Below are 25,719 nucleotides of genomic sequence, written 5' to 3' on the forward strand. Positions count from 1 at the left end.
TCTCGCCTATGCAAGAGCTATTGACTTTGCTAATGTGTTTTAGCCATGTTGTACAACGGCATGGCTGCTATTCAGCATGGCCATATGTTAGTGGCGTAGAGAAGAGTGGCGTGGAGTGTCTTAGATTGTAGTGGAGTACAGTAAAGCAGAGTGTTGTAGAGTGGAGTGGCGTTGTTTGTCATGGACTGTCATGGAGTGGAGTGGAGTGTTGTGAAGTGCTATAGAGTGCCTTGTTGTAGAGTAGAGTGGCATATATTTGATTGTCTTGGAGTAAAGTCAAGTGTATTAGAGTAGAGTGGAGTAAAGTGGATGGTCGTGGAGTAGAGTAACATGGAGTGTTGTGGAGTATCAGAGTGTTGTGGAGTAAAGTGGAGTAGAGAGGAGTGTTGTGGAGTAGAGCAAATGGGAGTGTTGTGTAGCTGAGTGGAGTAGAGTGATATAGAGTGGAGCAGAGTGGTCTAGAGTGGTGTAGATTGGAGGGGTATAGAGTTGAGGGGCATATAATATAGGGACATAGAGTTGCATAGCATGTTGCAGAGTGGAGGTGTGTAGAGTGGAGCAGAGTGTCGTAGACGGGAGTGGCATAGAGTGTCATGGAGTGGAGTAGTGGACTAGAGGGTTGTTGAGTAGATTGGAGTGGCGTAGAGTTCAGTAAAGTGGCATGGTGACGGAGTAAATTGTTATATAGTGGCATAGAGTGTGATAGAGTGTCATAGAGTGTCATAGAGTGAAGTAGAGTGAAGTAGAGTGCAGTAGAGAGTGGTAGAGTGAAGGGGCGTAGAGTGGTGTGGATTGTTATGGAGCGGACTGGAGTGAAATGGAGTGAACTGGAGTGGAGTGTCGTAGAGTCAAGTGTGGTAGTGTTGAGTGAAATAGAGTGGAGTGGGATCGAGCAGAGTGGGATAGGGTGGAGTGAGAGACAGTGAGGGGACATAGAGTGGCATAGAGTGAAGTGGCATAGAATGGCCAACAGTGAAGTAAAGTGTTGTAAAGTGTCAGGCTAGGGGGTCGTAGAGTGGAGGGTCATAGAGTGAAAGGTCACCGAGTGGAAAAGGGGAGAGTAGAAGGGCCTAGACTGGAGGGGTGTAGAGTGGAGGGGCATAGAGTGGTGAGGCATAGACTGGACTGGAGTGGAGTGTCGTAGGATGGAGTGTCATAGAGTGGAGAGGCGTAGAGTGGTGTGGAGTGTTGTGGAGTGGAGTGGAGTGGACTAGACTGGACTGGAGTGTACTGGAGTGAACTGGAGTAGAGTGTCATAGAGTGGAGTGTCACAGAGTGGAGTGGCCCAGAGTGAGTGGCATAGAGTGGCATACAGTCAAGTAAAGTGTTGTAGAGTGTCAGAATAGAGGGTCGTAGAGTGGAGGGTCGTAGAGTGGAGGGGTGTAGAGTAGAGGGGCATAGAGAGGTGAGGCATAGAGAGACATAGAGTGGAGTAGAGTGGAGTGACGTGGGGTGGAGTGGCATAGAATCTCATAGAGTGAAGGAGTGTACAGTGAAGGGACATAGAGTGGAGAGGCATAGAAAGGAATGGAGATAAGTGTCATAAATCGGAGAGCGGGAGAGTGGAGTAACAAGGCATAAAGTGTTGTAGAGTGAAGTAAAGTATGGTAGAGTGGAGTGGCATAGACTGTCATAGAGTAGAGTAGGGGAGTAGAGTGGAGTATAGTGCTGTAGAGTGAAGTGGCATAGAGTGCCGTAAAGTGGAATAAAGTTGTGTAGAGTGGAGTAGAGGACTGTACAGTGGAGTTGTCGGGAGTAGAGTGTCATATAGTGCCAAAGGAGTGGAGTAGAGTGTCTCAGAAATTGACTGAAGTGACATAGAGTAGAGAGGAATGGAGTTTCATAGAGTGGCTTAGAGTGGAAGGGCATAGAATGGAGGGGTGTAGAGTGTCATAGAATGTTATGGTGTAGATTAGAGTGTTGTAGAGTGGATTGGCGTAGAGCGAAGTGAAGTAGAGTGGAGTGGAGTAGACTGGAGTGGTCTAGATTGGAATGTTATAGAGTGGAGAGTCAATAGATTGGATTGCTAGAGTGGCGTGAGGTAGAGTAAAAGTAGAATAAAGTGGAGTGACGTTGAGTGCAGTACAGTTGCCAAGAGTGAAGTGCTATACAGTGGCGTAGAGGGAAGTAAAGTGTCATAGAGGGGAGTTTTGTAGAGTGTCAGAGTAGATAGATGTAGATTGGAGAGTTAGACAGTGGAGGGTCTTAGAGTAGAGTTAAATAGACTGGAAAGGCATAGAGTGAAGTGGCATAAAGTGGAGAGGCATAGAGTGGCGTAAAAAGTCACAGAGTGGAGGTGAGTGTCATATAATGGATTGGTGTAGAGTGGCATAGAGTGTTGTGGAGTGAAGGGGCATAGAGTGATGAAGCATAAAGTGTCATAGGTTGGAGAGGTGTAGAGTGGCATAGAGTGGAGTAGTGTAGCGTAGAATGGTGCAGGTTGGCATAATTTTGTGGAGTGACAAAGAGCTGAGAGACACAGAGTGGAGTAGAGTGTCATTGAGTGTAGTACTGTGTCATGGAGTGGAGTGACAAAGTATGGAGAGGCATAGATTGGAGTGTTGAAGAGTGACACAGCAAAGAGTGGTGTGAAGTGTCGTAGAGTGGAGTAGAGTGCAGCAGCACAATGTAGAGTGGAGTAAAGTGTCATAGAGTGGAGTGGCATAGCCTGGAGTGTCATAGAGTGGAGTAAAGTGGAGGGGGGTGCCATAGAGTGGAGTGGCATAGAGTAGCAAAGAGTGACATAAGTGGTAGTGTTGTGTCATGGACTACAGTAGGATAGAGTATAGTAAAGTGGAGTGTGGTAAGATAGAATATCGTAGAGTGGAGTGGAGTAGAGTGGCATAGAGTGTAGTGTGATAGAGTTAAGTGTCGTAGAATGGAGTGGAGGAGCAAAGAGTGAGGGGCACAGAGTGCATAGAGTGTCATATAGTGTAGTGGTGTACAGTCGAGTAGGGTGTTGTAGAGTGGAGTGGTGTATAGTAGGCTGGATTTAAGATATGTGGAGTGTAGTAGTGTGGAGTGGCCCATGATTTGATATAGTGGAGTGTTGTGTTGTGATGTGGAGTTTCATAGAACGGGGAGTCATAGAATAGAGTATCGTATTGAAGAAGTGGGCGAAGTTTGTGGAGTTGCACTATGCAGAATTCCGCAGAGTTGCATAAAAACTCTGTCGAATTACGCAGAGATCCGCCTTAGTCACCTCTCACCATGCAGTGTTTCCTTAAAGGAGCCCTGGAGTGTGTGAGCAATTGATGCCGCCAAGGAGAAATCACTAAAGGGAGAGGCAGGATGGGAGGGGGGAAGTGGGTGAAGATTGCTATCTAAGAGAAGGAGGGGGGCTTTGAGAGCGGTAGATGCACTACTTGAAAAGAAAGATTGGGCCAATATATGGGAAGAGCTGGGCTTCAGTGCTTGCATACACTACAATATCTGGTCTTTACTCCTTTTGTACTCCCTGAACCGCTGTTCGTTGCCGAGGGGCTGTTCTTGCCAGTGCCCTCATGACCCTGGAGCACGGCAGACCTGAAAACCTTTTTTTTTAATTGGATATTGTTAATTTTCAAAAATGTGTACAAATGTAAAACTTTGGCAATAATATGCTCAGCGTTGCACATACATTTACAGCTTTGGTCGGGTGCCAAGCAAAAACAACAATAAATAACAATTATCAATATTATCGTTCCTCGCTGCGAGTAACATATATCCAATTATATGAACAATGAACTAAGAATACTGTCCAGTGTCCGTTAGATGCCCACACGTGCCTAATATGTGGTTCTATTGCTTGACCCACCAGACCAGATCGGGGATATATCTAGACATACGTAGATGTCCATGCAGCACCAGCGTATGTGTGTGGGGCGGGGGTGTGTATGTTTTAGCAAAATAGGGTTCCGCGTGCTGGAGGTTGCTCTGTCCGTGTGCCAGAAGGGGGTCTCCTGATGCTTGTGAGCACCTGGGGCCAGCGGTGCGAGCAGCGTGGCACGTGGACAGTCTGTCCCTGACAGACAGCTGCAGGGCTCTCAGGCTGCATGCATCCTGATGCTCCTGCCTTCTCCCTGGCAGAAGAGGTGCAAAATACCCCGGGAGGACAACTGGGGCTGGTAGTCTCCCCTGAAATCTCTGCCCGCAGCCGGTGTCCCTTAGTATACGTAGATGACATAATTCCAGCTGCATGTTGGGATTTGATGTTTGTTTCCGGCTGGATCCCGCTATTGAAGCTCAACAGCCCGTCTAGACTGAGTGCAATCCCGCTGTGTGTGCGCCGATGTTTGTAGCCTGGGGCTGAAAGCGCCTCTATGAATCAGCACTGAACTCAGCTACAGGAAATGACTACTGTAGTTAAAGTGCAACTTGTGTGTTTCTGTAACCTCCTTTTTGCCGCAACTCAACACTGACATTTGAAACTTCTGCCTCTCAGTTATATGTGGATGACCCATAGCTGTGTGGCTCACTTGGCAACACTGTCTTTGACGTTCTTGTTTATGAGGGGTTGCAATTACACAAGACGCTACCATCCGATTTCTGTTGAAAACAAACACCAGCTATCCTCGTAGGGGTGGGCAGCGGGGGCAAACTCCGCTATGCGGTGGAGTAAGAGTTTTTTGGCCTGAGTTCACCGCCCACCCCTATTGTAGAGTGGAGTGGTGTAGACTGTGTGGCGTAGAGTGGAGTAGAGTTGAGTAGAGTGAAGTGGCGTACAGTGGCATAGAGTGGAATAGAATGGCCTAATGTAAAGTGACTAAGGGTGGAGTAGAGTGGTGTAGAGTGGGGTATAGTAGGGTGGTGTGGAGCAGAGTAGAGATTAGAGAGGAGAAGAGTGAAGTGGCATAGAGCAGAGTGGAGTATGGTGTCATAGGTTGGAGTGTCGTAGTGTGGAGGGCCATAGAGTGGAGGAGCCTAGAGTGGAGGGCATAGAATACAGGGGCACAGAGTGTTGTAGAGTGATCTGGTGTAGAGTAGAGTAGTGTATAATACCATGGAGTGGTGTAGAGTAGAGTGGAGTGTCGTAGAGTGTTGTGAAGTAGAGTGGAGTGTTATAGAGTGGAGTGTTGTAGAGTGGAGCGGGATAGAGTGCAGTAGGATAGACTGGAGTGGCGAAGAGTGGATTAGAGTGGCCTAGAGTGAAATGGCATACAGTGAAGTAAAGTGTTGTAGAGTGACAGAGTAGAGGGTCATAGAGTGGAGTCTTGTAGAGTGAAGGGTCATAGAGCAGAGGGACAAGAGCATGAAGGGGCTTAGAGTGGCGTAGAATAGTGTAGAGGTGTAGAGGTAAGTAAAGTATCATAGAGTAGAGTGTCATATAGTGTTAAAGAGTGTCATAGAGTGGAACACTGAAGAGTGGAGTAGCACAGAGTCGAGCACAATGCCACGGAGTGGAGTATAGTTAAGTGTAATAGAGTGGAGTGACTTAGAGTGGAGGTGCATAGAGTGGAATAAAGTATCATAGAGTGGAGTGGCGTAGTGGAGTGGCGTTGAGTGCAGTATCAAGACGTGGAGTGTTATAGAGTGGAATATCCTTGAGTGGAATGTCCTATATTGGGGTGGAGTAGAGTGGAGTGGGAAAGAGTGGAGTTGGATACAGTGGAGGGGTCTGAATTGGAGAGAAAAGTAGAGTGGGATATAGTGGACTGGTGTGAAGTGGAGTGGCATAGAGAGGAGTAGAGTAGAGTTGAGTACAGTGTTCTATAGTTTTCTAGAGTGGAGTAGCATAGAATGGAGGGGATTGGAGTGGAGTGGATTAGAGTGCAGTGGCGCAGAGCGTAGTCGCATAGAGTAGAAAAGAGCAACATAAAATGAAGTGGCGTAGAGTGTCGTCGAGCGACAGAGAGTGGAGTGGCATCGAATATCATAGACTTGAGTTGCATAAAGTGTTGTAGAGCTGAATGGCGCAGAATGGTGTAGAGTGCAGTAGAGTGTCATAGAGTGTTGTAGAGTGGAATGGAGTATAGAGTCATAGTGTGGAGTAATGTCATAGAGTGGAGTATCGTAGAGTGGAGTGTAGTAGAGTGGAGTGTAATAGAGTGGAGGGGGATACAATGAAGTGGGATACAGTGGAATTCCGTGGAGTGGAGTGTCACAGAGTGGAGTGTCGTAAAGTGGAGTGTTATAGTGTATTGCAGAGTGGAGTGGCGTTGAGTGTCATAGAGTAGAGTGTCATAGAGTGGTGTGTTATAGAGTGGAGTGTCGTGGAGTAGAGTGGAGTGGATCAGAGTGGAGTAGAGTGGAGTGGAATAAAGCAGAGTGGGATATAGTGGAGTGGGGTAGAGTGGAGTGCCATAGACTGAAGTGTTGCAGAGTGGAGCAGTGGAGCGTGGAGTAGAGTGTCCTAGAGTGAAGTTGCATGGAGTGGCATAGAGTGGAGCAGAAAGCCTTAGAGTGGAGTGAAACACAGTAGAGTAGAGTGGTGTATAGTGTTGTAGAGTGGAGTGTTGTAAAGTATATTGCTTTAGAGTGTCATAGAGTAGAGTGGCATTTAGTGGCATAGGGTGGATTGGCATTGAGTGGTGTAGAGTGTAGTGCCGCAGAGTGGAGGAGCGTAGAATGGAGTAGAGTGTCATAGAGTGGAGTAGAGTGGAATGGTGTAGCGTGTCATAGTGTGGAGTGGAGTGGGGTAGAGTGGAATGGAATAGCGTGGAGTGACATGGAGTGGAGTGTCATTGAGTGGAGTGTTGTAGAGCGGAGTGGCAGAAAGTGTATTAGAATGCCTTTCATTGCTGTGGCATAGAGTAGAGTAGAGTGTCAGGGAGTGGAGTGAGGTGTCGTAGAGGTGAGTGACGTAAGGAGAGTGGCATAGAACACATTACCACAACCCAGCAAGATTGTTACATAAATCCTCTCACTTTGAAGTCAGAAAAAAAAAGTAACCATCAAGCTCTCTCGGAAGACAGAGCTTGACATTTGACCTCTGTCTTTGAAAGCACATCAAATGTGACTTATTAACAACAAAATGTACAGGTATGTTTACAGAAAGCAAGCACTCGTGGAAGAATAGAAGGAGCCAGATAGAGAGGTGCTAAACTGGCACAGGGGAGATAAAGACATGCTGGACAGCCTAAAACAAATAAAGCCAGCAAATAGAAAGCAAGCAAATGTGAATTACAAAGGCGGCAATGGTAAGCAATGTGCAGAATGCACTCACAGGGAAGCTTCCAGAATCTCCCCAAGAAGGCTTTTGCAAGATTACAGCTGTGCTGTCTGGTAGGCTTCACCCTAAAAACAGGCTCCACCTCCTCCACATATAAAATGTGTTTCACAGCCCTGGACATTTAAAAGTTCAGGAGTTTATAAAACTTTAAATTACATAAATATTTTGGAGATTCAAACTAATGCAGGTTCAGTTCTCCCACAATATCCTTGAGGCAATGTGTAATAAGTTTTGCGCAACTTAACATATAGATATATATATTCTTGTCTCAGGGTTATTTCTTTTTAACACTACCTCACTTTCGGTATGACAATGTCCCATATCTATGAGTTGTGCTGTCTGAGAAATGTGTCCAGTTTTTAAGTAAGGTGCAGAGAGTTCATCTCAGCTTTCTATGTGATGCAGGAGGTCTGAAGATATCATGGCCTGGAGGACCAGTCTGTGTCCCAGTATCTGTTTCTATGGTTTCTTGAAGTTAGAGCAAGAGTTTCTGCCACAAGGTGATTCTTTCTCTGTTTTCTGAGTTATATGTATGCACGATAGGCAACTCAAGCACATAAAACATTCTCTCAAGTATTCACTAAGTCAACACAACTGTTCCTAACATGGTCCAAGACATGGTGTTCTTTAGCAACATCCACCTCAAGCACTGTATGGCTTCTTTAATGGGGCTGTGTGGTAATGTATCATTATCTATGCTTTTGAGCCCTTCACAATGCCTTCTGCTTCAGTGACTAGACTATATTGCACAAAGAGAAGGGGGTTCATTCTTCTCTACATGGACTATACCTTGAAATGTGAAGAAGCTGAGGCAAATTAGTTTCAAATGCCAAATAATGGAATTATGAATACACTGCCCTAGTTAAGCCTTAACACGTAATATATCATAGCCTTATTGCTAGCTGCTATGGACGATATCAGGTTTTAAAGGCCTTGAAACCAAGTCATAGGCCCAATTTGAAGGCAAGGGCCTGTAACAAGGGTGAGAGCCTTTAACAACTTGTATAGCCAGAAGCATAAGGGCTGTATGGTTCTCAGAACATTCCATTCACTTGTGAATTATATGTTTTAAATTAAACCAGGAGAAACAAACGATGGGATATTAGAGCAGAAGGCTTATACCATCATAGCCCTGATGTAATTTATGTTAAGTCATGCCTTGGAACACGTTTCCACAAATCACCTTTAAGCTAAAATGCATGCTTGACCTTTCACCTGAAAGTTCCCTTAGTCTTTTGATATTTCTTTGGCTATCATATTGGTCACCCCTAGTTTGATTTGTGTTTCATTTTTTTCCGTTGAATTTTGTTCATATCTTCGGAATGTTTTGGGGGAGGTCATGCATTTTCAGCATTTTTGTGGAAACATTCATAAGCCAGTTTTTATTGTATGTCCCCTCTTTAATGCCTTAGGTGGCTATTTATGGAAAGTTGTAGGGAACATTCTTTCTGTGCAAATCTTTGCTTCTCGGACGCCTGGCGTAGCCATGCAAATTCAATACTCCGCATTCCTCACCCTTTTTGGGAGATTAGCTTTACAGGATGTCGTTTCAGCACTTCCCAAGTCCCAGACTCTGTGTTGGTAGTAAAGATAATACAATACGGGTACATCCCATCCTTTCCTACTGATAAATGCTGTTTAGTTTAGAGCAGATCAACAAATGTCTATGTCCACTCTCTTCACCAGCGTCTTTTTTCTAAGTTTTATGGTGAACCTCCAGAGGTTTAATGCATATTAGGCCTGCAACAAAGGAAAGATACAAAAGTGTGGTGCTCTCATGAACATGTGGTTAACTTCATTACACTAAGACTTGCATTAAATGTGGCCTCATATATAGATACGGGCAAAATACATTATACTGCCATTTTGGCATTATAGGACACTCTGTAATACTGCATGTGGTATTTATTGCCACATCCACAAATGCCATGTGTTTCAGGGACAAATTATCCAGTTCAAATCTGTAGAAATGTGCTCCTGCTAAAAAGTCCTGAAATTAAGAAGTGATGCATTAAAATTATTGCAGTAACATCAATGTCTAATGCTATTCCAAATTCTAAATTGTTTTCTTATCGGATTGGTCTTAATTCACTGGTAATTGTGTCATATGGAAGTACCAGGTTATTCATCATGCAGCCAAAGTCCAAACGTATAACCAGAATCCAGGTTTCCTTCTCTTCTTGAGTGATTTGTGACTTCTGTCATTGTGGTACTGCTTACTTAGAACAAAGAGGATAAAAAGTCAGGAAGTTATGTCCTCAGGCCCAGGTAAGGAGGTTAACTGTAATATCAGTAAAGGGCTGGCAATGGGGCATGCCACTCCCACATAATGCTAGGACTGTGATGTTGAAGGCAGGGCCAACATAATTAAAACTATAATAACAATATTAATATTAATAATACATTTATCCTGTTACTCTTAAATGTTTAAATGTCGTGTGCCCACTTAACATAAAACAAATATTACCCATTTCTATGGCCAAAATAACCTATGTGATTGAATGATGCCCGATTTTTCTAAACAGATTTGCAGATCCAGTATTTCATAAAGCAGGAATTAACCAAGGCCTTAAAACGTTAACATGAATACATTGCACTTACCACTAAATCAGCAAGTTTGAGCCCCACTTCCTTTACCAGGTCACCTGCGCCACTTAGTAATGTTTCCTACAAGGCAATATCAAACAATGAATGCACATAAAATGTTATATGAACTCTTAATAGAGTCAGTATACATTCTGGTTTATGTTCGCTTCAATGAGGACCACTAGTGGAGTAATGCATGCATGTTGTCCAACAACGACTCCAATAAGAAAGAGAGTCAGTCATGTTGGTCTGTATTTTAGCACATCGTTTTAAGATGGACAAAATAAAGTACATTAAACCAGGCTGAACATTGTTTTTTTCTGTAATGATTTTATTGATTTGCATGAAAACTGTCTGCACATTTGTTGTAAGGTGTGTATTGTAATGATTTATTCTATGTTCTTATTTGGAAGGCTCACCATGTAGGTTTGTGTTGATGATCTGAGAGTTCTAGGGTTCCACTGCTGTCAGATCTCAAGCTGCGGCTGCACTTTGGTGGGCTTTGTATATGAGCAACTTTAGTGGACTAAAATCACTTCTGCTCACTCGATATATCATTGATTGCTATGTGAAACTGATTTATGCACAACAGCAAGAACAGTAAGTGAGCACTGGAAGTGCAAATTTGAGGCACTCTCTCAGCCACAGTTTTGGGCTCACTTGTATCTTAAATAGATGAAGACCTGGAGCAGTGGTGTGTACAACCTTAGGCAGTGATAAATTGTGATTTGTCACTGGAACTTTAAATAATGTTTTGCATTGGAAGATGCTCTCAGACCAGGTGATATGAATGCAGCGTGTATTCTAGAACCGGGTTACATCAGAAGCCTCTCCTAACAAAACATCATCATCATCAGACTTTATTCGGTCCTGAGAACATAAAAGTACAATACATAGACATTACACACCAATAGTTTAAATACATATATAAAAGTGTAAAACTTCGCGCAATTAAACACAGCAATTAACCAGTACGACTTAATCTCCTTATATCACAATTTGTAAAAGTAACATATTGCTGCCTGCTAATCAGTTCACATGTCCAAAAGATGCAGCTAACTTTTAAAAATTATTGTATACAAGGCAAGGGAGAGTTATTTACATTTAAAATGGGATGTAGTCAATGGGGCATAAAAATAACGATATCATGGGTGGGGGTTGTTTGTTGATTGTTCCACCTGCCACACGGACTGCTTGCCGCTTGTGAGAGGACCATCAGGGAGCTAGGGGACAATCCGCCTCCCGTGAGGAGCTTCTGACATCGTGGTGGTCTCCCGCTGTTGCCGCTGGTAGCGGCCACGCTCTAGGGGACAATCCGCCTCCCGTGAGGAGCTTCTGACATCGTGGTGGTCTCCCGCTGTTGCCGCTGGTAGCGGCCACACTCTGGTGAGACTCGGAGTCCAAGAGTGCCAAGCGGCCAATCACCCACACCTGCTGAGGGTGGAGGCGTCCCTCATCATGCTACAAAGCGCTGCCTCGCGCCCCGCTGCGTGGGACGCGCCAGGCAAAGCCCGGTCAAGGGCAGGCCCGTGTGAGCCCGTCCGAGATCGATCGAGGCTGGGCTGGGCCACCCCCCTTAAATTCGCTCCCTGCTAGCCTTAACGTTCGTTCACTGGCTCCCATAGAGCGATTTGATTTGGGGACAGCATTTGGGGGCCCCACAGAGGAAAATTGCAGACCTTTAAATCTCTGGAGTCCAGTGGGGTTAGCGCGTGCCCCAACCTACTGATTAATATCATTGAAAATTGTTGCGGGGAGGCCTAGGCAGTAAATAATCATGGGAAAACGCACCCCCCGCTCACAAGGCCAACCACCAGGCAGAAAGCTCCTATGCTAACTCCCATTGCCCAACTGACTGCTATCGACAAAATGCTGCAGCAGGCAATAGGAGCCGTCTCCAGTGAAATAGAACGCACTGAGACGCCTATCCCTCACACCGATGATCGCAAACTCCTCACCAATTATGGAACCAGAGCTACTTTACTCACCCAAAACATTAACTGTCCCCACTATTTTAGAACTGCCGTGCACTCAAAAAACCATGGCTTCGGAAAATACTTTCAAGACTGGCGCGGGTGGGGCGGTAAAAAAGAAAGTAGGACTTCGGAAGCAAAATGACCATAAGGGAGGAAAGCATGCGAAACATACTCCTGGGATGGCACCAAACCAACCATCAGGGGGATATGTTGCCGACGAGAGTAGCTACAGAACTTCGGAGTCCCCAGCATGGGTATCTCATCTGGTAACAGAGCTTAAAGGATATTTCGAACAGCTCATAAAATCCGAACTTGAAGTCACAATGAGACGTATTGACAATTTAACCACACGGATGGGCCCATGGGGGAGTAAAGTTGATGCCATCATGCATACCATCGAATCTATTAAATCCTCAAATTTGGAAATGGCCCCCCAACGAAACCAGGCAACTCCACCTGTCTGTATACCACCACCCCTCCTTGAAGGGCATAAACTAATTGTACAAATGAATGCGCCTACTGGGACTAAACCTCCAGCCCCACAAAATCAGGCCCCAGCTATTCTCCAACACAGGTCTCCCCATTGCCCTGATAACGCTCATGATTCTAGGTCTATAGCAACTACCTCAGGTCCTCTAACAAAACAACAGGCACAAAGATCCGGCGTTGAGGACAATAGGAACATATCTCATCCTAAAACAAGGGAAACAAATTCTACCCTCCCCTGTATAGATCTGCCCCCAGCCTCCACCCCCTATATTGTTATACTAACTGGAGTACCAGAGCTGGAAATAGGCCGAGGGGAGTCAAATCCTGAACTGAAAAATAAAGTCATTTTTTGGTTAAATAAATACAGACCGCTCCCCCACTTAGTACAAAGCGAAATCCTATTTACACGTAGGGTTAACTGGCTGGGGCAGAGGCGAAAGGAAATTCCGGGGGACTGTGTTCTGATTAATTTTATAGATAGAAGGGTGGTCCAACATATTCTTGAATGGGGATACTCTAGGGAGTCAGGAGGCATTCAGACACTGCCCTTGGGTTATTTCTAGCCCCCAGTCCCTTGTTAGACAGAGTCGGAACTGTGTACAAAAAGTGGGAATCTAGAGCCCAGGGTGGTAGTATGCTAAATATGGGCCGGGGATGCGAAGACATCATGGCATTTAATATTCCCGTCAGCAACAGATTTAGTCCCCTGGATTTGGTTGATTGACTAAATCCTACCTGTAAAAGTTTGACTTACATTAACAAACAGTCAGTTGAGCCCCAAAACTGTGGAAGACACGAGAATAGTGACCAACTCTTTGAGAAAACCTATGAGGCTACTGCAGCAATTAGTATTCCCAGTGCTTCTATTAAGACACTTCAGGACCCTGACTGTAGCCCACAGATCGAGGCAGGGACTGATGACCAAGCCAAGACCATGCCCCAAGCAACACAACAGGACAGGCATTCCCTGCACACTCAGACTACCATCCTAGACCAAATACAGAACACCAAGATTTTATCCTGGAACATAGCAGGTCTTAGCTCAAAAATGGATCTCCCAGATTGGGGAGACTATATAGACACTCATGAGCTATGCCTCTTCCAGGAAACATGGTCAAGTTCAGATTTACATAGAGTGGGACATGTCACGTATTGTATCCCAGCCGCCCAGGTCGGCCAGGGGGAGACCATCAGGGGGCCTATGCACCTGGGTTGGCTCACATCTGGGATGCAATATCAAAATGTTAGACACCCTCTCCCCTGATTTTCTGTGCATCCTTCTTTCTTTTTATAACACCTTGAAGATTGTTATCATCATCTACTCTCGTCCAGCGAGGCAGGGGTAAACCTCACAGACCTTAGATTGTCTCGCCACTTTTCTTTATACTCTACCTGAGTATACCTATGTAAAAATCGGTGGGGATTTTAATTGTCATTTTGAGCCCCTAAATGGCATCACTACTACCGTTACAAGTGAGGAAGATTCGGCTTGGTCAATCCCTGAATGTAACACCTACCCAATAAGGTGTTGGACCCCTTTAGTTCTGCAGATGAACTCTGTTACATTTAGCCACTCACTAAGGGCATGTAATGGTCGATTCCCCTCTGACAGTCCAGGTAACGTTACCTTTAATAAGTTGGGACAGGCATCTATAATTTATTATATTATGGTAGATGTTGAATTATGGCACAAAATTAAAGATTTCTCAATTAAATCCTGACACGAAAGTGGAAATAATCCGTTGGTGCTAGAAATAGCTCTCCCTCTGCCCAAGGACCATCAGAGTATACCCACACAACCCATTCCTAATTTAGTTACAATTGAAGGAGGTAGAAGATTACGTTGGGGAACATTCGCACAGTCGACGGAAAAAGTGGCTACCTTGTATAATCATTCCTTTTTTAGAAACTGCAATTCGATTGTTTGAAAACAGCCAAGGTTCTGAATCTCTGTTGTTATTAGGAAAGAACCACCAGGATATGTTTTTAAAATTGGCAGAGTTTTTTTTATAATAGTGATAATACTAGTTCTGACCCTAAACCCAAACATTCCTCGTATAAAAAAATGTGTAGGAAAGCTAAACACGCTTTATTAATGGGGATTAAAGAGAATGACAATCTACATATTAAAGAAACCAGGGCACAATATAAAAAAACCCTGGCTGAAGCAAAAACCACCTGGGAGATAGACAAATGGGAAGCAATTAAAAAGGCTTTAGACAACCGAGAAATGAGAGGCTTTTGGAACCTAGTCAAAACTGGGAAATCCGAAGGCAACTCAGCAATCGAACCAAACTTGGGGGAAGAAGTTTGGAGATCCCATTTCAAAATTTTATACTCAAGGGCCTTAGATGGAGCTGTAGTCGCTAGGGAAGTAGCAGTAGATGAAACCCCTCTAAATGTTAGTGCCCCCCTTTGCACAATGAAAGAGGTCACTGTGGCACTGGGTAATTTGCTTCCAGCCAAGGCACCGGGGCTGGACAGAATTCCTGGAGACCTATTCATAAATAAACAAGCTGTGTGGACACCCTACCTATGGATATTATTTAACGCTATCCAACAAGGTATGGCCCTGCCCCTGACCTGTACAGGGTCAGAAATTATTCCCATTTATAAAAAAGGCACCCCGCTCAATCTGGCAAACTAACGTTTAATAAGTCTTATAGACGTCACCCAAAAGATATTTGCCCGTGTTCTCCTTGGTCGATTGCAATCATGGATGGAAGAAAATAATGTATTAACACCTTTACAAGCTGGCTTTAGGACTAAAACCTCAACCATTGACCAGCTCTTCAGACTGCAATTGATCCATTGGAAAACTGTAATCTTGGAGGGTGGCGGCCTTTACCTAACCTTTGTGGATCTTAAATCCGCATTCGACATGGTGCAGCGTGACCAGCTATGGGGCTTGCTCCGTGATATGGGAGTACCAGCCTACCTACGCCACCAGCTGAAGCGCTTGCATCAGGATACATTTGCGAGAATAAGAGACGGTAAAAAAGGGGAATTGACAGCTCCCTTTCCTGTAGAGAAAGGGGTGAGACAGGGATGTGTTTTAGCCACGACCCTGTTCTCCCTCTTTTTAACCGGTCTAATTGAAACTATACTGGCAGTAAAAGACATAGATTCACCGAGGTTAGCGAACCGCAAAATACCAGCTTTAATGTTTGCGGACGATACGCTGCTACTGTCCAAGTCTCCCATGGGCATGCAGCGGGTATTGGAGGAGTTCTGCTCATTTTGCAGGAAGAGGGATTTAGAGATAAACCTCCAAAAAACAAAATACATGGTCTTCCATGCTAACACTATCAATTGCCCACACCCCCAAATGGAAGGCAGGGCCTTGGAGAGGGTGTCCATCTTCAATTACTAGGGGGCATATGTATCAAACCCTTTTCCCGTTCGCAAACGGGCCGATTCTCAGAATTGGCCCGTTTGCGAACGGGAAAATTAGCGATTCTCTATTTTGCGATTGCATTTAAGGAATCGCAAATTGCGATTCCTTAAATGCAATGTATGAAACCTAGAAAAATTGCTATTTGTCCGTAAGAAATCGCAAATTACCACCAACTTCAAGTTGGTGTTAATTTGCGATTTCATTGAAAAATGCACTTTTTGGCATTTTTCAAAGTGCCATGTGACAAACAGACATGCCCTTAGGGCATGTATGTGCGCCACATGTGCATACATACATATTTCAGGGGTGCAACAGGGTGTCCTTTTGACACCCTAGCACCTTTGAAATTGCATTCTCATTTTGCGATTCTCAAATTGCGAATCGCAAAATGAGAATGTCTTCCCATTCATTCCTATGAGCCTCCTAGCCCATAGGAATGAATGGAAAGGTTTTCCTTAATTGCGATTAGCAATTTGCTAATCGCAATTAAGGAATGTCAAGGAATCGCAAAACATTTGCGAATTTTTTATTACATCCCGTTTTGCAATTCTCAAATAGCGATTCCCTAAAAATCGCTATTTGAGAATTGCAAAAACGGAACTTGATACATATGCCCCTTGGGCCTTACACTTAACGATAAGATGGACTGGGGGACCCAAGTGAAGAAAGCTAATCTAAAACTGACACAGTCCATAGGGGGTATCCTAAAAGTTCATAAAAACTGCACACAGAAAGTGGTAGGTCCACCTGCAGAAATATATCAAACACAGGGAAGAGGAGTGTCACTATATGGAGTAGAACTCTGGGGCCATTGCCCATCTAACATACTATCTATAACAGAGAACACCTTTCTTAGGCAGTTGCTGGGTCTCACCAAGAGTACCCCCTTAACACCATTAAGGATGGACTTGGGTATCGGCCCCATTGCTGACATAATTGCTTCACGACCACTCCTATTCTGGCGCCGTCTCTGGAGCACCCCAGAGCTAATAAACTACAGGGAGGAATTGAAGGATGTTATGACCATCCTGAGAGCAGGGAACATACCATGGCTGTCCCACATTAGGAATACATGCCAAGCATTGGGGAGGGCGAATATGTGGTTAATACCAGAAGAGATCTGTCCCTCCATTCCCAAAAAGTCCCTATTCCTTGCCTATAAAGAACACAAATTTGCCCAACTATCACAGAGTATCAACTCAAGCAGTCTGACCTCCCGGTTTCTGGATGTCAAACAGCAATACAAGATTGAGTTGGTCCTGGATAGTATTCAACCTTTTATGGCAAATAAATTGTTCTTTCAATTTAGACACGGGGTGCTCCCGTTACGAGCACTCACAAACAAATGGAAGGGAGCTATCAAACTAGATTGCCCAGGGTGTAATTCGACCGAAGAAACAGAACTTCATGTCCTTCTCTTTTGTCCCTCCTATAGAAGGCCAAGGTCCAAGTGGGTGCTTCAGCTTTGCAGAAATGTGGGGATTAGGCACCACATCGAGGCCTTCAGGCTATTAAAATATGAGACACACCCACTATTTGTATTTGCCATTTCCAGGTTTTTATTCACGATGTGGTGCATACGTAGGGGCATTATAAAGAAAAAAGAGCCTGGAAATAATCTAACCGTGCTCATCCATTAATTATGCTGCTAAGCTATGTTTGCACAACTCTTTAGCTAGAAAAACTGCTTTGAAACCTTTCCTTTTTGAGCTATTTTATTGTTTTATTCCCTTTTAAATGTATATATTGTAATTGTTTTTAAAATTATGCTCATAGATTACCAGGCAACGATTGACACATAAGGTTGCTAATAACAGGGTGATCAGTAGTAGTGGAGTCAGAAAATACTGTAAAATTTGCTTTATACTATCTCCTTCGATTTTGAGAATATTTTGTATTTTTTTTTTATGTGTAACTTCTGTGTAGTATATGTTTTTGTAATACATCTAATGGTATAAATATATGTGCTTTTATGGCTGTATAGCCGAAATAACGTTTTTTTGCCTGACTGACTGACTGATATCAAAACATTCCTTCACCAGCATGATCCAGACATCTCAAGGACAAATCGGGTATTGTATCAGGGCCTTCCTTCTAATCCACCAAGAATGGCCCAGGAACTTTGTGATTGCGCCCACGAACAATGGTCTTCTGTCAGATTTTTACAAATGGGAATTAGCCATTTACCATTGGTTTTGTGTATGCAGTGCAAGCAAAGAGAACATGGCCTATTGATTCGGTCAAGGCAAGGCAGCAAGGGCAATCTTTGGGTTGGTCATCATTACATAGCAAAGCATTTGTGAATGCATTAACCGGCAGACTACTTTGCCTAAATTGTATGTAGAGATTCCTCCCAAAAGGCAACTTGATGAGATCGAGATTGCTTTCTAAGGAGCGACTGATCTTGAAGTGTCTAAATTCGTCAGTCAATCTTCCCTGTTAACTATTGCTACAAACATTCTGCTCAACCCAATCCGAATACAATATTTTATTTTGTTTTTTAGTATACGTTGGTGGGCAATTAATGCTATGTCCTGGTAGCCCAATACTCAATACAAGGTTTCTAATGTGCTTAATCTAGCCTATTTTATTTGTGGCATCTAAAGCACAAACCTCATTAAATGCAGCCTCATATAATGCCGGTTCTGGGGTGGTTACAAGCCTCTGCCAAAATAGGAGGGGGCAGAGCTTTGCAAGATTATTAATTGGTTTAATGCCCATATCGAGCTTAAGTGGGCGAAGTGGAGTGCTTTGCGGAAGGGACACCAGATTCCTAAGAAACTTGTTCTCAGATGCTGTGAGATCACTTACTTTCTTCCATGCCCCAGAGCTCAGCCCCGTATAGGGCACTACTCACAGTTTTGCAATTATATAGCTTCAGGGCTGATGCGATTGGTCTTATGTGGGAGAGGCAATGTTCCTTTCTTAGGGCCCCAGTTACCTGTGAGAACTTGAGGTAGGCCTTGTTAAGATGTTGTTTCCAGACCAACCCTACCGACAATTTAATTCCTAGGTAATCAAAGCAAGTCACTTTCTCTAGGGGGATGTTATCCAGGGTCAAGCTCCCTTTAAAGGATTTATGGGTGTTCATCAACATCAGTTTTGTCTTTTGTTGTATTTATTTTGAGGCGACACTTGTCGCAAAAAATCTTGAATCGATATAGTAGTTTTTGCAGGCCCATGGGTGTTTTGGAAAAAAGAAAGGTATCGTCTACGAATAGGAGAGTGGCAATTTTCTGATTTGCTAAAGAGGGAGTGCCAGCTGGAGTAACAGATAAGAATTCGACCACTTGGTTGATGTATAGTCAAAACAAAGTTGGAGCCAGGACGCAGCCCTGGCGAATCCCCCGCTGGATTTTAATGGGATTGGTGACTTGGCCCTGGCTGCCCCATCTTACCCTAGCAAAGTTCTCTTTGTGTATTCTTATTAGCAGCGCCAGGATTCCTAGCGGCATGCCCATCTCCTTGAGCACCCGCCAGACATTATACCTGGGCATAAGGTTGAATGCTGACTTCAGATCAATGAATGCTATGTATAAGCTCCCCTTGCCTAGTAGAACCACCTTACAATAGAGAAGGAGGAGGCAGAAAACCTGATCTATTGTTCCAATTTTCTGGCGAAACCCCTCTTGAAGGGATGAGAGGATATGATTCTTATCCATCCAGCCCTGGACTTTCGCTAAAAGTGAGCGACAGAAGACTTTTTTAACAGAGTCGATTAGGCTGATGGGCCAGTAGTTCGAGGGATTACTCCTATCGGCCTTTTTAAAAATGGGGATCACTTCAGCCCCCTTCCAAGATTCTGGGATACAACCCCTAGCAATATCATTGGAAAGTGACAATATGTAAGTTGCCCAATTGTCCCTGTCACAGCGAAAGAGATCCCCTGGGATGCCGTCCGGTCCAGGCGCTTTGGCAGGTATAATTGCCTCTATAGAGGTCAAGATTTCCTCCTTAGTGAATAAGAGGCCTTGTGAAGATTGGAGTAGATCGAAGGGGATTGGCCCCATATCACGGCTATGAAAAATCGAGTACAAGGCGCCAAAATGCTTTTGCCACACATTCGGTGGTATATTATTAGTAAGAGGGGGTGAGCTTTCAAGGTTGCCCTTTCCCACAAGTACCCAGAATTTTCTTGCATCCAGTTGGGAGCAAGCCTCCCCTAGTTCTTCCCACCTCTTCTCATCCCAATCTGTCATTGCATTTGTTTGGGACAATTTGTATTGCCTCCGTAGATCACTTATCAGCGGCATATCCCTATGTCTTATGGCAATAGCAAGGCGTCTCCTCAGGGACCTGCACTCCTTTGTAAACCAGGAGTTCGCTTTAGCTAGTCTTTCCTGTTTTGGCCCATGGTTTTGTAAATGAACAATAAAGTTTCAAGCCAATTGGTCAAAAAACTTTGAGTGCAGGGCACTAGTGTTTGCCGATGGTGCCAACTCGTCTGATGGAGATTGTATCCCTACCAAGTGCATCTCAAGGTCTTTTTTTAAGTTATTAAGCTTGGACTCGTCCATCATAATTGTGGGCCATTTGAGGCGACGTTTATCATTCGATGGTATCCCCTCTTTGGTGGCAAGTCTGGCAAGTGATGTCCTACTCTTTGCGCCCCATGGACGTTCGACAGTCAGACTTATTAGATTGTGATCGCTTTCACAATTGTGGACTATGGACATATCAACCACGAATGGCCATAGATTAAAGTCCACAAGTATATAATCTAGTCAACCCACCTCCTTTGTCAGAACGGGTTCTTCCATTCGTGGCCCGCAGCCTATGTCCTAAGGTTAATGCATTCATCTGTATGGCTGCTTGGGACCACTTCTTTATTGGTGGGAGCTCCAGGGATGGGACAGACCACAATTTATCCTCCTCGTTGGCCTCTTGGATATCTTCCCTATCAAGGGGCTCAAATTTGACATTGACATTGCCACCCAGAATTGGAGGATAGACAGCTTGCCTTGTGTCTAGTGTCTCGTATAGAACTTGTAGAGTTGAAGATCTACCCCCTCTAGTGCTCCTTGCATAAACATTGTAGTTGTCTAAACTCTTGCCTGTTTTGCCCCTTAACCTCGCCCCAAGAATGTCTGGATTATCAATGGAAAGCTCCTCAGTGTCACAGTTTAGTGTGATACTAATCAGGGTTAGCAACCCTCCTGAAGGGCGGCCTTGTTTAGATGGAACTGCTGATTTATGAAGAGTTACGAATGCTGGAATGTGAATGGGGGTCAGGCTCCAAGTTTCCTGCAAGGCGCAGATGTCATGTGAATTGATGAGCTCAAGCCATAATTTGCCCCTTATTCTTATTTTAAGCCTCTGGTCTGTGGGCTGTGGAGAATCCCGGGGAGGGGGATAGAACATCGATTTCAACAGCTGGAGGCATGGTGTAGCTGCACATACTTTTGCCTCCAGCCTGGTGATCATCTCTCATACACACTAGCCTCTGAGGAATGGAGGGGGGAACTGTGGTGAGAATCATTGGCTCAATTTCTAAGGGTGAACCCCCATGAAAGGAACAAACCATAGTGGGGTCAGGGTCAGGCTCAAAAGTTGTAGCAAGCTCATGTTTGTGTGGGGACTCTGATTGTAGTCAGTCATTCTGGTATAGAGGCGAGGATGGAGATCCCCTTGGTGGCTTCAGACTGGACTTATGTTGTGTCACAAAACTAAGGAAATTCAGCTTGAGTTGGATGTTTGATTCCTAACAAAACATTCAACTAGCTACTCAACTGACTAACATTCTTTATCTAAACCTCCCAAGATTCTAAATATAGATTAACATTAGCATACAAACCACTTTTCTTTAGATCTGGCCTCACAGCACAGCTGTCATTAGACCTTATATGATCAACAGAAAAGAGCTTTCAAAAGCACTGTTAAGAAAGCAGCTTAGCTCCAGCCACATGTTGGTTTACTTTCTGTACAACATTTGATTGGGCATATGATGTATGCTTCCACTGAAAAAGAGAACTTGTGTTGCTGCGTTTTGGCTCGTGGGAAAGGTTTGAATCAATACAGCTGGACTGAGATGGTTATTGTGGCAAGGCAATGATCAATGATATAAGCAAGATGTGTTTACCATGAAGGGTATGATAAAGACACAAGGCCCAAAACATTTATTGCAAAAAACATATGTTTAAATCATTATCATTATGCAATTAAAGGTGGATTTGTATTACTCAATAATAAAGCCTTTAGAGTGGAAGTTTGTTAAATGCAATCACACAGATTGCATTAGTAGGCAAAGGTTTTTGTGTTGGCTACCCCATCTGACAAACTGTAGAGCTAAACGATTTGAACTGTAATCATTCTTGCCAAGCCTTGTTAGGAGATATAGGGGCAGATTTTCAAAGCGTTTGCGCTGGTTTAGCGTCACAAAAGTGACGCTAACCAGCAAAAATTTGTGTTTTGCTATTTTCTTTCCAGCGCAAAACTTGTTTTGCGCTGGAAAGTACCCTGTAAGTAGCACAAAGCAGCGCCAAGCACTGCTTTGCGTTACTTTGCGCCGAGGGGATGTGACATAGGTGCTACATGGGCGTTCTCATGCAATCACCCATGCCTTTTGACGCAATATTTGTAACATTGGTTTTGTGCCAAAAGTTAAGGCCCCTTCAAAGGAGGCGCTAGCAGGAGAAATGCTTTCATTTCTCCATGCTTTTCCGACTTTCAATGCGTGCTGCACTCTGCAGCATGTATGCAAAGTGGGAAAAGCTTTGCATCATGCCTTGCATAGTGTTTTGTACAGGAAAGGTACCCTTCCTATACAAAACCTATGCTACACTCATGCAAACACCCTAGCGCTGCTGCGCTAAGGTGTGGGCATGGTGCATGGCAGCTGAAATCAGTGCCAGCGCAAGGGAAAGGGGACGCGAGGGCCATATCTCTGAAGATATAGCGCTCTCCTGCTCCCTTCCTTTCGCGCAATGCGGCATAGCCTGGCAGGGGGCTGCGCTGCGTTGCGTGACTTTTTTGAAAATCTCCCCCATAGTATTTTCCATTGCTAACTATAATTTTATATGCATTTGTATTTTATGATTTTATGCCTGATGGTTGTCTTGTAGGAAGGTTTCTGCTGAACACAATAAGCATGACTTGGTTATGGTGACAAGCCAACGATTAAGGCTGCATTCCTCATTGGTTCTTCGGAGAAAGTTATGTCCAATGCCATATGTCTGATCTGTTTATTATGAAAAATTATGATAAGGGGGCGGAGCCAACTGCCTTGGCCTGAGGACGCGGGCGGCTCGAGCTCTTCTCCGCCCGTGATCCCATGGCCGCTCTAGAACTCCACACTTGCCCCTGCCGGCATGAGAGTGGTGCGCTTGGGCATGTGACGGCCATGGGGCGCCCAAGGCAACCAGTTTTCTGACTGTTAGAGGAGTGCAGCAAGATGGAAGGCCTTCAGCACACTGTCTTGTGCACGTAGACTGCACTAGCACTGCATTAGGGATCCCTCCCTCCCTCCTGCACTGACTGGCTGGGCAGAGGACCACTGGAGTGTCATGCCTCTGCTCTAATACGTTGCCCAACCTGGAGGCTGGGGTGAGTTGTGCAGAGCTGCGAACGGGTCCAACTAAGGACAAGATGGCGGTCCCATTCTGAGCATGGCGGTTTCATGGCGGTTGCCTTCTCTCTTTGTGGATGCACAAGCATTTTCCACTCCCTGCTGCCCTGGGGGGCAGAAGTGGAAGTTGGAGGCCTTGCTGGGACAGATTACTTGCCTTTTGCTACATCGGAGGCCCCGGGACATACAGACCCTTGGAATTAAACCGATGGTCTGCCCCATGGGCCTGCCTCATTTTGGGAGTCAACTGGGTCAGGATTTTGGCCCAATCAACTTGACAGCCCGCGCTGAATGAGGGGCTGCACCTTCAGCCTTGGGAACACTCTGTTGGTGCCTGGGGCAGCCTTGAGTGCTGGACTGTGCTGTCACTGAAGCCCCCTGGATGTGGGGGAGAGTGCCCGGTATTACCTATGGTGCTTTGCCTCATATCATGCTGAGGGTCCTGGCTGCTGGCAGGAGTTGCTGGACCTGGGCCCTCTTGGATGTGTTTGGCCCTCCAATTAGTTAGGCTAAAGGAGCAACTGAGAGACTCCACCTCTCCCCCATTGGGGCCCTATGGTAAGCATTTCTGTTATTTGTGGTGTGTTGTGGTACTGGCTTGGGGGGCTGTTTCCACTTCATCATGTCTATGCTGTTAGTGGGACTGATTGTCTGAATTTTTCCTCATTCCTGCACAGTTGCGTTGCTCAGGCTACCGCCCTGTAAGCCTGCTTGTGGTATTAGGCACGACTGCGATCAGAGGGGAGTTGGGCCTTGTAGGTTCGGTGCCTCCTCGGGCCCCCACACAAGCTGTCATTTGGCAGGGTGTCTACTTGGAGCTCACTCCTGCTTTGCCGGTAGCGTCATGGGGCACACTCGAAGGCCCAAAGAGGATGTGGCCACCAGCGCCCCCCTGGAGGGGATCAAGTAGGGAATTGGGCCTGGGGATAAGGCCTATATGATTGGAAACTTTGAGACCCTCTTGTAAGCCATTGATTCCTCTGGTGAGTGCTTAGAAGGCAAAAACTATTTGCTGTGAGTGGAACTGGGTCTAATCCATGAAAACTCGTGAAAACTGTCAAAGATGGTCAACTCGCTGGAGAGCACGGTGCAGTCTCTGACCCCAACTGTCAAAACACAGCATCATGACTCTCAAGGGGCAAACTCGATGCCTGGTGGCCCAGCAGGATGATCAGAAACTTAAATGCTGCAATAATGTCCATATTGTTTGGCTTCCCGAGAGGGTAGAGGGGGACTCACTGCTGGCATATCTGGCACAGGAGGTGGTGGTCCCGGATGCCCATTCCAAATTCTTTGCCTTAAAGCTTGCACACATAGGGGTCTATTAGGATGGCGGTCGGAAAAGCACTCCGATCGCCATGGTAACGGGAAAACGCCGTCCGTTCAATTAGTATGCTCCACAGTCGAAATCCGACCATGGTGGTACGGTCGTGGCTTTTAACATTGTGGTGGTTGCTACTGCCAGCAGCACCGCCGCAATGTCCAAAAAGCCATGTCCAGCATAAACCTGCACTGCATGGCAGGCACTGCACAGTACCTGCCACCTGGTACAGGGACATGTAGGGGGGTACTATGGGTACCCCCCAGTGCACCTACTCCCCCAAACACATTGGGGGCCCGCAATGGGCCCCCGGAGACATTCTCCGCATGCCTTTCCATGGTGGTTACACCGCTGCGGAAAGGCTGGCTACCGCCGGTATCATGATCATGCCGGCGGAGCCTGGCCCTACACCGGCCCCATTTTAACGGTCCAGCTCGGCCCGCCAGGCAAGCATGCGGACTGCTACCGGCGGAAAAGTGGCGGGCGGAAAATCTAATGGGACCGGCGGTTTTCTGGGTTGCGAAAGCGGGTGGATGACCGCCGCTTGCCTGTCGGTTGTCACCGCCTACCTAGCGGCAGCCATCCGACCGCCATCCTAATAGACCCCTTAGTGTCAGCCCGCAGCCTCACCCTGGGGCCCCATACTACGTCCGGTGGTGGCACACCATTTACTTTTTTGGGAATGAGACCACCTCCTGCAACAAGCATGTGTGCATTGCCCGTTTGCCATGTCAATGGGAAAGTACTACTGCACCCTGAGTTTACTCTTCAGGTCCAGACTTTGTGCAACATGAGATTGATTTACTCACTGTTTTTTCCCACCGGCTGTGAGTTAAGGCTGAGGACAAGACACACTTCTTTACTAACCCTTCAGCGGCTTGGGATTGGCTTGAGCTATATGATAAGGGTATGGTGCACATGGAGATGCGGGAGCTGCAGCAATCCTTGAGCCCACATTGTCAATGATCAAGGCGTAGAGGGGTGTCCCTGCCTACTGCCTCGTGGGTGGCCTTGTAGCAGGCGAGGGTTGTAGAGACTGCTACTTTGTTAAGAGTCCATGAGGGATCACTGACATAATATCGACTAAAAAAATATCGTAGTACCTAAATATCGGGACATAAATATCTTTGTCAAAAATATCGACATCCTATCTTTATAATGGTAAGTACAAAAATATAGAGAAAAAAATATTGTTGTTTTAAATGTATAAAATATAATGTCAAATAAATTAAATAA

The 25,719-nt window shown here is 45.3% G+C and overlaps 1 protein-coding gene across 1 annotated transcript in view; it reads right to left on the minus strand.

Annotated features, from left to right (window-relative positions):
• LOC146811134 (uncharacterized) overlaps positions 1 to 25,719 on the minus strand; it is a 262,070-nt gene that overhangs the window by 119,096 nt on the left and 117,255 nt on the right. Inside the window, exon 6 of the mRNA XM_085615039.1 lies at positions 9,752 to 9,817. Within this exon, the coding sequence (XP_085471165.1) occupies positions 9,752 to 9,817 (66 nt within the window). The remainder of the gene's footprint in view (positions 1 to 9,751; positions 9,818 to 25,719) is intronic.

This window comes from Triturus cristatus, chromosome 7 (assembly GCF_964204655.1).
Source record: "Triturus cristatus chromosome 7, aTriCri1.1, whole genome shotgun sequence".
Lineage (NCBI taxonomy): Eukaryota > Metazoa > Chordata > Amphibia > Caudata > Salamandridae > Triturus > Triturus cristatus.